The following is a 12847-nucleotide window of genomic DNA, read 5'->3' on the forward strand; positions in this document are numbered from 1 at the left end:
TATACTGTATTGTATTGTATGTAGGACTGGAGTCACATGTAGGCTACAATGGATAAGGAAGGCACATTTCCTTAGTAAAGAGCCTCAGTGAAGATCGGTTTTCACAACAATTTATGACAAGGTTATATTAATGATCACTTTCTTAAAAGAAGATTGGATAAAAATTCCTAGCCGCCTTCCATTAGTCTAGTCCCCCGGAATCCTAGTTCAGTAATATAGTCATTAAATTTATATCCATTTCACACAACTCCTTATTATTATTATTATTATTATTATTATTATATTTTGTCATCTTTGTCTTCATATTTTATTCTCCTATTGCAGTGAGATTTTGTCCAAATTTTCCTATTGCCAATGTTATTTAGTTTCTTGCCTAACAATGCCTCCTTGCAAATTGTTTGAGATAGGAGAACTTGGTTAGTTTTGAATGTCAAGCCATTCATGACCGGTGCCAATAAGTTAACACGTAAGTTAGTAAAACAGAAACAATTTCATTTGCCTTCTCCCTCAAGTCCCAGCCAACAGTCATATCCATTACCTGGTCAGTGACCTCTGGATTTCTGTAGCTTGTGTAGGCCCCTTTCCATTCATTATGATCAACATTATGGCAGACCAACAGTCAAGGTTTTTAAGCAATGTCAAGGTTAATTTATTTACAAGTTATTCACTGAAGATTCCTTGAGGATAAAGTTATTAATAAGTAATTGCAAATATCAAGGGTAACATAAGTACCGATGAGATAAAATATTATTTCAACAATAAGTCCCAGTTAGTCTTTGTTGTATATCATTGGGGCCCTTTACTGGAGTTGCTTATTACTTCTTATTTACAGTAGAAGGCAGATCCAGCAGCTATGATTGAATTGAATTTATTGTCACATGTACAGAGGCACAGTGAAAAGCCTTGTCTTGCGAGCAATACAGGCAGATCACGTAGTTAAATAGCATGGATACATAAATAATAGGTAAACAGCGGCAAAAACCAAAACACAGGTTTAGGCAAATGCTAAGAGTTTGTGAGTCCATTCAGTACTTTAACAACAGTAGGTTAGAAACTGATTCGAAACTGGCTGGTGCGTGTGTTCAGGCTTCTGTACCTTAGTTGAATAAATTTTTATTAAAGGTAGGTTCCTCAGAATAGTAGATTTTGTGGGGGAGAGGGGAAGCCTCCTAGCTTCCAGTTAAAGGGTGAGTTCGGTAATATTATGCTCCCAATATGGGGCATCATTTGATTGCTTCCATACAGCAGCCCTAACTCTCTGGAACAAACTCTGTCAGTTGAGGCCTTGTTCAGTGAAAGAATCCGTTCTACATTTGTCTTACAATTAAAACATTTCTCTCTTGAAATGTACTTCTCTAACATCTGTAGTGGCAACTGAGAGACAAAACTGTTTTCCAAATTTGGCTTTGAAGAAGTAAATGTGCAAATAAGAGACATTTTGAATCTGATTCTATCTACTCTCTGCGATAATAAAGGTGAATTCAGATTGAGTTGAGACAGTTAAAACTATGAAGGATTTTATAGGATAGATGTAGTTCAAGTTTTCCCACTTTTGAGGGAGTCCAAAACTATGGGTCATAAATATAGAATGATCACTATTAAAGCCAATAAGGAATTAGAGTCATAAAGTTATGCAGCACAGAAACAGGACCTTTGGCCCAACTTGTCCATGCTGACTAGGTTTCCTAAACCGAACTAGTCCCATTTGCCTGAATTTGGCCCATATTTCTCTACACCTTTCCTATCCATGTACCTGTCCAAATGTCATTTAAATCTTGTATTTGTACTTGTCTCTATCAACTTTCTTTGGCAGCATATTCCATATATGCATCACCCTCTATGTGGGAAAAAGTTGCCCCTCAGGTCCCTTTTAAATCTTTCCCCTCTCACTTTAAACCTATGACCTCTAGTTTGGACTCCCTAATCTGGGGAAAAGAACTTGGCTATTCACCTTATCTGTGGACCACATGATTTTATAAACCTCTATAAAGTCATCCCTTAGCATCCTACATCCAGGGAAAATAGCCTCAGCTTATCTAGCTATTCCTTATAACACAAGCCTTCCAGACTTGGTAACATAATGTAAATCTTTTTTGCACCCTTGTCAGCTTAATAACATCCTATTTATCCAGGGTGGGGTGAGAATGTGGAACACGTACCATATGAAGTGGTTAAATGAAATAACTCCAGGGAAAGCCAGATAAGCATGAGGGAAAAAGGAATAGAAGTTTTTCTAACTCATTCAGGGAATATGCACTTGGCTGACCACACCAGCACTTATTGCCTTTGAGAAAGTAGTGGTAAGCTGCCTTATTAAACTGCTATGGTCTGTTTTACATAGGTATACCAACAATGCCCCTGGGGAGTGAGTTCTAGGATTTTGATCCAGCAACTTTGAAGGTGCAGCAATTATAGTTCCAATTTTGAGTAATCCAAGATGGGGGACAGGAATAAAATTATGGCTTAAGAGCTGCTTTTTTTTAAGCATTTTCAGTTGTTGGAGCTGATTTCCTCAAGGTTTGGAGCAGGAATTACGGTTTTATAGGCTGTTATAAACTTTGAATCAAAATCTTAAAACAATAACATTTTTTAAAAAAGGAGGTAGAAAGCAGACACCACATGAGGGGCAATAAAACAGAGAAGTAAACCTGCACGGCCATGTGACCCAGTAGTGAACCTGTATAGCTGTGTGACCAAGCAGTGACTGCCTCAGTTGTTTTAGTTTCAAGAATTTCTGGACATTGGAGTTCTTCTAAGTAAACAAACAGTGAAATTCACAGCTAACCTTCCAGAAACCTGTGTGGGAGCTCACAGCATGAGAGCAGCTAAGTGGGTTATTTTTAAATTGTAACCTCAGTGTATTTTCTTGTAAGTCTACAGTGGTAAGTAGTAATGTTTTTATTAGATTATATGTTTAATTGAGATCTGTCTCCTGATTAAACTTTCAAAGTATAAAACATAGATATTAAGTTATCCTGAAGCAATGATTTTGAAGCAGTAAGACTCTGTTATTTTCTAGGTCTGTAGGTTGTTAAGGTGCAAAGATGGCCTTCAGTAAAATGATGTGCTCTTCCTGTCAGATGTGGAAGGTTCGCGAGAGTTTCTGTGTTACTGATGATTATGTTTGTAGGAAGTGTTTTTGGTTGCGAATCCTATCTATCGCATAGATCGGTTGGAGCAGCAGTTACAGGCAATGAGGGATTTACAGGAGTCTGGGAGTGATGATGGCAGTTCAGGAAGGGAGACAAACCGCAGATACAGACAGGTAGGTAGCTTGTAAGAGGAGTGGTCAGGTCATGCAGGAGTCTCCTGTCTCTCCATGTCAAACAAGTATGCTGTTTTGGAAAATGTAGGACTCTCGGGGCTATGTAGCACTGACAACCAGGTTTCTGGTACCAAGACTGGTAAAAATATAATGAGGAGTACATCAGGTTCCAAGCAATTCATTATGATAAGGGACTCTTTAATCAGAGGCACAGATAAAGGTTTCTGTGGCTGACAATGAGATGTGTGTGTTGCTTCCCTGGTGCCAGGATCAGGGATGTCTTGGTGGGGGTGCAGAATATCCTGAAAGGAGAGATGGATAGCAGGTAGTCATTGTACACATTGGAAAACTAATGACATAGGATGAGAGAAGGACAAGTTTTTTGAAGAAGTAATGAAGAGGTTTGATGAGGGTATGTTGCTGAACAAAGAGATTTTGGAGTGCAGGTTCATTGTTCCTTGGAAGTGGCATCGCAGGAAGGTAGGATAGGGAAGAAGGCATTTGGTATGGTTGCCTTTGTTGGTCAGGGCATTGTTATAGGAGTTGGGAGGTCATGTTGCGGCTGTACAGGATGTTGTTTGGGCCACTTTTGGAATACTGCATGCAATTCAGGTCTCCCTGCTATAGGAAGGAGATTGTGAAACTTGAAAAGTAGCTGTAGGATGACTAGAGAAGTTGTGTTTTTGGTCAAGAATAAGAAGGAAGCATATATTAGGTATAGACAGCAGGGATCAAGTGACTCCCTAGAAGAGTATAAAGACAGTAGGATACTGAGGAGAAAAATCAGGAGAGCAAAAAGGGGACATGAGATGCTTTTGGCAGGTAGGGTTATGGAGAATCCAAGGAGATTCCACAAATACATTAAGGACTAAAGAGTAACTAGGGAGAGAATAGGGCCCCTTAAAGATCAACAAGCCCTCCTTTGTGTGGAACTGCAGGAGATGGGGGAGATACTAAACAAGTATTTTGTATCAATGTTTATTGTGAAGTAGTATATGGAAGATAAGAGGACATAGCAAAATAAATAGCAATATTTTGAAAATGTCCATATTACAGAGAAGGAAGTGCTGGATGCTTTAAACACGAACAGGTGAATAAATGCCGAGGATCTAATCATGTGTACCCTAGAACTCTGTGAGAGGCTAGGGAAGTGATTGATGGGTCCTTTGCTAAGATATTTATATCGTTGATAGCTACAGGAGAGGTACCGGAAGACTGGAGATTGGCTAACATAGTGCCACTATTTCAAAAAGGTGGTAAGGAAAAACAGACCAGGGTTGGAGGATTTGAGCTATAGGGAACTACAGACCAGTTAGCCTGACATCAGTTTGGGCATGAAAATGTGTTGCTGGAAAAGCGCAGCAGGTCGGGCAGCATCCAAGGAGCAGGAGAATCGATGTTTCGGGCATGAGCCATGCCCGAAACGTCGATTCTCCTGCTCCTTCGATGCTGCCTGACCTGCTGCGCTTTTCCAGCAACACATTTTCAGCTCTGATCTCCAGCAGTCCTCACTTTCTCCTATCAGTTTGGGCATGTTTTTTGAGGGAATCCTGAGGGACAGGATTTACATCTATTTGGAAAGGCAAGGACTAATTAGGGATAGGCAACATGGCTTTTTGTGTGGGAAATAGTGTCTCACTAACCTGATTGAGTTTTTGAAGAAGTAATGAAAGTTCTGGGGAGTGTTGCTTAACAGAGAGACCTTGGAGTGTAGGTTCATAGTTTCTTGAGTTGCAGGTAGACAGGATGGTGAAGAAGGCGTTGAGTAAGCTTGCCTTTGCTGGTCAGTGCATAGAGTAAAGTAGTTGGGAGGTCATGTTGTGGCTGCACAGGACATTGGTTAGGCCACTTTTGGAATATTGCATGTAATTCTGGTCTCCCTGCTATAGGAAGAATGTTGTGAAACTTGAAAGGGTTCAGAAAAGATTTACAAACATGTTGCCAGGGTTGGAGGGTTTGAGCTATAGGGAGAGGCTGAATAGACTGGGGATGTTTTTCCTGGAGCGTCAGAGTCCAAGTGGTTTTCCCCATGGTAGCAGAATCCAAAACTAGAGAGCTTAGGTTTAAGGTGAGAGGGGAAAACTTAACTGGACGTAAGGGGCAACATTTTCATACACGGGGTGGTGCATGTATGGAATGAAATGCCTGAAAAAATGGTGGAATCTGATACAATTACAATATTTAAAAGGCATCTGGATGGGTATATGAATAGGAAATATTTACAAGAATATGGGCCAAATGCTGGCAAATGGGAGTAGATTTATTTAGGCTGTCTGGTCAGCATAGATGAGTTGGACCGAAGGGTGTATTTCCAAGTGAGGGTGCTTTGAAGCTTTGAGAAGAACTTGTGAATGATGGTGTTCCCATGGATCTGCTAACCTTGTCCTTTTAGATGGTTGAGAGTTTAGAATGTGCTGTCTGAAGCACTCTTGGTCAATTTCTGTCCTGCATCTTGAGGATGGTACCTGTTGCTGCTTCTGAGCATCAGTGGTGGTGGATGGGGTGCCAATCAGATAGGCTATTTGGGATGGTGTCAATCTTCTTAAGTACTGTTACAGTAGCATCCATCCAGGCAAGTGGAGAGTATTCCATAATATTCCCGACTTGGGCCTTGTAGATGGTGGACCGGCTTTGGGGAGTTAGGAGGTGAATTACTTGCTCCAGCATCCTGAGCCCCTCACCTGCTCTTGCAGCCATGGTATTTATATGCCTAGTTCAGTTCAGTTTCTGGTCAACGGTAAACCCCAGGATGTTTGTAATGGAAAATTCAGTGATTCCAACACTACTGAATGTCATGGGATGATGGTTTGATCCTTTCTTATTGGAGGTGGTCATTGTCTGGTACCTGAGTAATGGGAATGTTACTTGCCACTTGTCAACCCAAGCCTGAATCTTGCCCAGGTTTCACTGCATTTTGCTATGGACTGTTTCAGCATATGAGGAGTTGAAGATTGTGCGATCATCAGCAAACATCCCCATTTCATACTATATGATATAGGGACAGTCATTGATGAAGCAGCCGAAGATGGTTGTGCCTGACACACTGTCGTGAGGAACCCCTGCATTGATGTCCTGGAATTAAGATCACTGACTTCCAGCAACTATAACCATTATCCTTGAATAGAAAGTTTTCTCATTAATTCCCATTGACCTTAATTTTGCTTGGGTAACTTTATGCTACATTCAGTCATATATGACTGCTTGGGCAAAATGAATTAAGGGAAAAGACTTGTGTGAAACATAAACTTTAGCACAGACATATTGGGATGAATGCCCTATGACCATGCTGTAAATTCTGTTTATATTAAGGTGAGGTCCAATTTGCACACAATTGAGAGATTCATAAAGTTTGATTTGTAACTTTCCAGTATGTACAAATGGTCAATTTATGCTTTTAAAGTGTAACTTGCCATTCCAATGAAATATGTATCTCTTATTTAAGAAAAGTAAATTCAACTGTGTATTGAATGCTCCATGGTATTTCATTTGCTTTAAAGTTTTGAGATGTAAGAGGTCCTGAGAAACAATATATTCTCTTTTCATTAGACCTGCTTCAACTTAAGGTTCAACTTTTGAGCAGTTATTTACAACTTTTATGTTGCAGTGTAGGACATGTTGAGAGACATTAGGATCATTATAAGCAAGCTCAATGGAATTTCAAAGTACCTTGGGTTACTTTTTAAAATTTCATGCTACAACAACATATTGAACTTAATAATTGCTGACAAATGCAAAGCTTGGTTACTTTTTCCTGCCTTTTCTGTTTGCAAACTCTTTCCTAATATTCTTCTTGCTTTTTAAAATTGATTTCAGTATTTACTAATATTTCTGATCCCTGAATTTCTAAAGAGCCTCACTTATTTTAAATGTTTAATATGTCTCGTGTTTTGTTTCCTCACTGTATGCTCCCAAAGTTATTAGATCTAGATTCACTGGCTAAGGAGACAAGTGTACTAAGGGCAGAGAAAAAGAGCCTAGATAGCCAATCTATGACAATGCTGCAACACCTTCAGGAGGCCAAAGAGAAGGTATTGACATTATCAAGTAAAAATTGTATATCATTGAGTTAAACAGTGTACAAACTGAACATTATTTGAACTGTACATTGCTCGGTTGTCCTGATCTAATATATTTTAATTTAAGCATTCTAGAGACTTAGTCAACTCAATGATCCTTGTGGTAAGAATGTGAAGAAGTTCAACAATGATCTGACTGGCAGAACAAGCTTGAGGGGCTGAATGGTTTATTCCTGCTTGTACTTCTTGAGTTCTTAAGATCTCCATTTTAAATCACAAGTCTTTTGAAATTAGGTGATCGCCATTGTGGAGGTGCAGTTGGTACAATATCCTTTATGATGCAAAGCAAAATCAGCCAATGCTCCCACTCGCAAACATTGTTTGTAGGGCTTGTGTACAAAGCTCTTTAGTGAGCAGGATCCAATTTGGCTGTAATCCCTTGTGTTCAAAAAGAATGGTTGTTGCTTGTTGTTTTTATCTCACATGTAAGGCCTACAAGCCAAATATTCCAAACATACCAAAATTCAACATTTTCGGAAGAGGGTGAAAGTATATCCAACTTAGAAATATATGTCCGTCCAAAATTGAACAAATGCAAATCGGACCAAATTCAAATCTGGTTTGGTGCAAGGAAATAATTGAGTATTGTTTGGAGGAATTCCGACAAACATTTGAAGCTTACAAGGCTTTAACTTAAGATTGAAACCAGTTTGTGTTAGCCGGGGAGACAAGGCTGATTTGAGGGATCATTTTGCACAGAAACACTCCATTATGTCTTTATGTAGCTGGCAAACAAAGGTTCCATAAAATAAAGATCCACTTCATAAATTCAACAAATCTTTGAGCTCCTATATTAGCTCCTGCTGATTTTAGTGAAACAAATTTATAACTATTTCTGTGCGGGGTGGGTGAAAATAGCAAATGTGCAAATTACTAATCCCAAACACTGACTTAAATTCAGATAAAGATCCTAGAATTGGGTTTGGATCAAGTGCATTCTAATCGAGACCATCTGAAGCTAGAACTTCAAGGAAAGCACCAAGAAAATTTGTCACTGACAAAGGAGATTGGATCTGTTACAAAGTCATTGCAAGAGGCAAAGAATAAGGTATTGTATGTGCCTGTTAATTGGAGCACTGCAAATGATATTGAGCAATAAAACAAAACTTATTTTCTGGACATTAGCACCACTGTAGTTGCAATCAAGCTTTTCGATTATTTTAATTATCAGTGGTTGCAGGAGGTGAAAAGCTTTTTTAGATTAAGGGTATCATAGAGAAGTAGCTTTTTCAAAAGTATCTAGAGCTTGAGTTAGATTTCAGTGTAGATTAGGACACTGCAATTATACAGTAGCCATTTAGCTCCGCACTGAAACCTTGCAGTCAGTTCGAGGATTTTGAAATGTTTATTTTTAAGCTGAGGCATCCAGAAATGCAGAGCTGGGTAAATACACTATCTTCCCTTACTTACAAGTCAAGCATAATGTTTTGTTGCACAAGTAATAGTATAAAGTTAAAAAGCAGTTTGCAAAGTCAATTGAATTGTGGCATTTACAGGAAAGTAGTCTCTTTTTAAATGGGACAATGATAAGTCCATGGAATTTCATCAATATTAATTAAACAAATAGATTTGTGTTTGTGTTTTCTGTTTGTATCTTCACTCACTCCAGCTGGACTAGTGTAATCTATAATACAGCTGGTGTGTTGGAACTGCTTATAATCTGACTTCTCTTCTGTATGACTGCAGTTGCATTTCATTTGTTTATGCTACATGAATTTATAATGGTGTGCAATATTATGATTTAAAAACAATCCCCATATACAAGTTTCAAAGGACAAAATCTGTTATTATATAAGAACAGAAGAACTAGGAGCAGTAGGCCATCTGGCCCTTTGGGCCTGCTCTGTCATTCAACAAGATCATGGCTGACCTTTTTGTGGCCTCAGCTCCACTTACTTGCCTTCTCACCATAACCCTTAATTCCTTTATTGTTCAAAAAAATTTACATTAGCCTTAAAAATATTTACTGAAGTAGCATCAACTACTTCACCGGGCAGGGAATTCAATAGATTCACAACCCTCCGGGTGAAGTTCCTTCTCAATTCAGTCCTAAATCTGCTCCCCTTAATTTTGAGGCTATGCCATCATATCTTAGTTTCACCCACCAGTGGAAACATCCTCTCTATGTTAATCTTATCTGTTCCCTTCATAATTTTATATGTTTCTATAAGATCCCCCCCCCCCATATTCTTCTAAATTCCAATGAATTATAACACTAAATTTAACGTTATCAAAATAATTAAAATATTGTTCTCTGAACTATATATCTAACATGTTTTGATGTAATATCATGCACACATTATTGTAATATTGTTGCAGTTCAGCCAAGTGCGTATCCTGGAGACTGAACTGGAATCTATGAAAAACGAATATCTGATTTTGCAAAACAAAGAAGTAAAGTTGGAAGCTGACCTGATGGAGTCGCAGAAACAGGTATATTGCTGAAGTTTCCATGAATCTCTTTGCCTCTGCCCCCTATTTTATAATTCCTCCTTAAAGTCCACCTCCCTAATAACACTTCTTTGAAGGACCTTTGGAAAACTGTCATGACCACATCAGGTATTTCCTCAGAGTACTTTGTGAACTGAGAATTTGTATAAGCTTGAATGTTAACCCCCTTTTTATTTTCCAAATGTTACAAGTTAAAAACAACCAGCAGCACAGTTTTGTGTTTTAAACAAGGTTTAAAAAGTTGGTTTAGTGCACAACTGGTGCCAAAGTAGTGCCAAATTTTGGCAACTTATACACATCTCACTGTATTTTTATAAATACAAATGACAATAAATTGCTATTCTATTCTGAAAGCCACTTGGGTGAATGAGGTGGAGCTAATAGCTAGCAAAAAGTACATATTTGAGGAGTTAAAGTAACAAAAGATAAACACTATGTTGTTGCAGGTCTAGCTTGCTTAAAAATGCTCTTTCTGAAGTGAAGGAGTTGAAACACAGACAGATTCAGTGAGGTGTTCCTATAGGTGAACTAAGCAGAGAGTAAGCAAAGACTCCTTTATTCCACGTCAATGGAACTGCTGATTGTGACTCTTGCTAACCTGGTTCAGTGCAAAAGGATTTAGCTGGCTTGTCCTGGAAGCCTCCCTCTTGAGAAAGAGATGATGTTTGAAGATGTCTCTCATTTGTGTTTAGATGGATCTCTTCTAATTTTGATCAGTCCACAAAGCAAAATCAATTATTCTGGGATTCCTCCCTGTTTTTCTGTTTAGCACTAGAAATAGTCAATGACAATCATACAGTCATTGAATTATTTAATGACTATTTGTGATTGAATCTTAAGATAGTCTGATTTTCTGCTTTGGCTACAGTTGAATCTAGAGAAATTATGTGGCTTTTGGGAGCTATGTTGTCAGATTCTTTGCGTCCATTTTAAACATGGCTTTGCTGCTAAACTTCTGACTATGCATTTATGGAATGGTAGATATTGTGTGTCCCATTGAATGCAAGTTATCTGAATGTATATAATTGTGTTTTTCTAACTAATAGTTTTGTTTGCATGCAGTTGGAAGTCAAATAACATATTTACTTTATATTTTGTGGTATTCTTGGATAATATCATCAGCACCTGGTTCGCAGTAAATAACTTTAGACCATAAGATATAGAAACAGAAATTATACCATTTGGCCCATCGAGTCCACTATGCCATTTAATCATGGCTGATAGGTTTTTCAAGGAGAAAGTGAGGACTGCAGATGCTGGAGATCAGAGCTGAAAATGTGTTGCTGGAAAAAGGGCTCATGCCTGAAACGTCGATTCTCTTGCTCCTTGGATGCTGCCTGACATGCTGCGCTTTTCCAGCAACACATTTTCAGCTCTGATAGGTTTTTCAACCCCATTTTCCCCACTTTCTCCCCATAACCTTTGATCCCCTTGGCAATCAAGAATCTATCTATCTCTGTTTTAAATATAATCAATAACCTGGCCACCATAACCTTCTGTGGCAATGAATTCCACAGATCCACTATTATCTGGCTAAAGAAGTTTCTCCTTGTCTCAGTTCTAAAGGGTCTTCCCTTTACTCTAAGGCTGTGCTCTTGGGTCCTTGTCTCTTCTGCCAATCTAATACTTATGGCACTCTGCCCAATTTCTATCAATTCAAAGCCGTCACGTCAGACAGTTTTGGACTGCAAGTTCTCTTGTCTCTATAATTAAAATTTGATTTTGCCCTCAGGGTCTTGAACTTCCAATTGCCTGCCATTTTAACATGCCACACTGTTCCCTGGCCAGCATTTCTGTCTCAGGCTTGCTCCAGCGAAGCTCTAAGAACAACACCTCATTTTCTGCTTCGGGACCCCAAAGCCCTCTGGACTCAATATCAAGTTCAGTAATTTTAGGGCCTGAACTCGCCCATGTCCTAACCCCCTAACTCTGCACACTAGGTCTTGTTATCACATTGTCTGCCTTTACACACTGCCTATTGTTAGCCACTTAGTATCCATTAACAGCTATTCACCCTCCCAACCAGATTGTTATCGACTCCTTTCTTCTCTCTTTGAGCTCTTCCCTACCTATCATTTACTCCTTACCCCTTCCCCCAATCTATCTTCTGCATATTATCTGACATTTTCCTAGCTATCATCAGTTCTGAGGAAGGGTCACCAGACCTGAAATGTTAACTTAATTTCTCTTCACAGATGCTGGTAGACCTGCTGAGCTTTCCCAGCAACCTCTATTTTTGCTTCTGATTTACAGCATTCACAGTTCTTTTGTTTTTTTTATAAATGTGTTGCTGTACCGAGTTGACTTTGCTTATTTGAAATGTGGGAAAATGTTGTAAGCAATCCCATTAGATCTTCCACTGTCAATAAACTTGAGCTCATTCAAACTTCTGCTGCTTGTATTTTAACTTGGATCAGGTCCCAGTCATGTAACATTCATGTGCTTACTGATTTATGTTGGCTCCTGGCCCACCAACACACCTCATTTTTAAATTTAATCCTCTCATTTAATCTGTCTATGACTTTGTCCCTGTGTTTATAATCTGGTCTACTGCTATAACCCTGCAAGATCTCTGCTCTATTACTCTTTTCACTCTGTAAACCTCTTGTATTCCTTTGGGACACTCCTTAAAACCTAACTCTTTAATCGCCTTCAGTTAGGGCTGGGTCAGATTGTTTGGTTTTGCTCTTGTAACATGCCTTGGGAATCCTTTTTACTACATTATGTTTCTGAAATGGGCAACTTCAGAATTGAGTTGTAGTAGGATCTTACTGATTTTTTTTTTGTAAGGGGGTTCGTTTCAAGTTGGTTTGGGCTTGGTGGATCACGTCAAGTGGGGTCAAGGGTCACTTGGAACATAGCAAAAGTTAGTCAGTGTGCCAATGCTATTGTCCAATGTAAAATTTTAAAGATGTAAAGTAAATTTGTTATTTGCTAACATGGAAGAAAAACTGTTACGATTGTTCGATTATAAATTGGCTTTTTTTTAAACCTATCTGTGATTTCCAAAATCTGGGATCCATGAATTTTGATTATTATTAGGCAAAAAGTTATG

General features: G+C 38.7%; 1 protein-coding gene across 4 annotated transcripts in view; it reads left to right on the forward strand.

Moving 5' to 3' along the window:
- The window catches only part of ninl (ninein-like), a 160007-nt gene that overhangs the window by 139297 nt on the left and 7863 nt on the right, over nucleotides 1-12847 (forward strand). For 3 of the 4 annotated variants that reach the window (XM_087991556.1, XM_087991557.1, XM_087991558.1), the window contains 3 exons: nucleotides 7180-7293; nucleotides 8243-8389; nucleotides 9661-9774. In XM_087991556.1, coding sequence (XP_087847682.1) covers nucleotides 7180-7293; nucleotides 8243-8389; nucleotides 9661-9774 — 375 coding nt within the window. The remainder of the gene's footprint in view (nucleotides 1-7179; nucleotides 7294-8242; nucleotides 8390-9660; nucleotides 9775-12847) is intronic. The other variant, XM_087991559.1, reaches the window with a different exon arrangement.

Source organism: Chiloscyllium plagiosum, unplaced genomic scaffold, assembly GCF_037043375.1.
Source record: "Chiloscyllium plagiosum isolate Xiang-an unplaced genomic scaffold, Cpla_swu_hap1 HiC_scaffold_10, whole genome shotgun sequence".
Lineage (NCBI taxonomy): Eukaryota > Metazoa > Chordata > Chondrichthyes > Orectolobiformes > Hemiscylliidae > Chiloscyllium > Chiloscyllium plagiosum.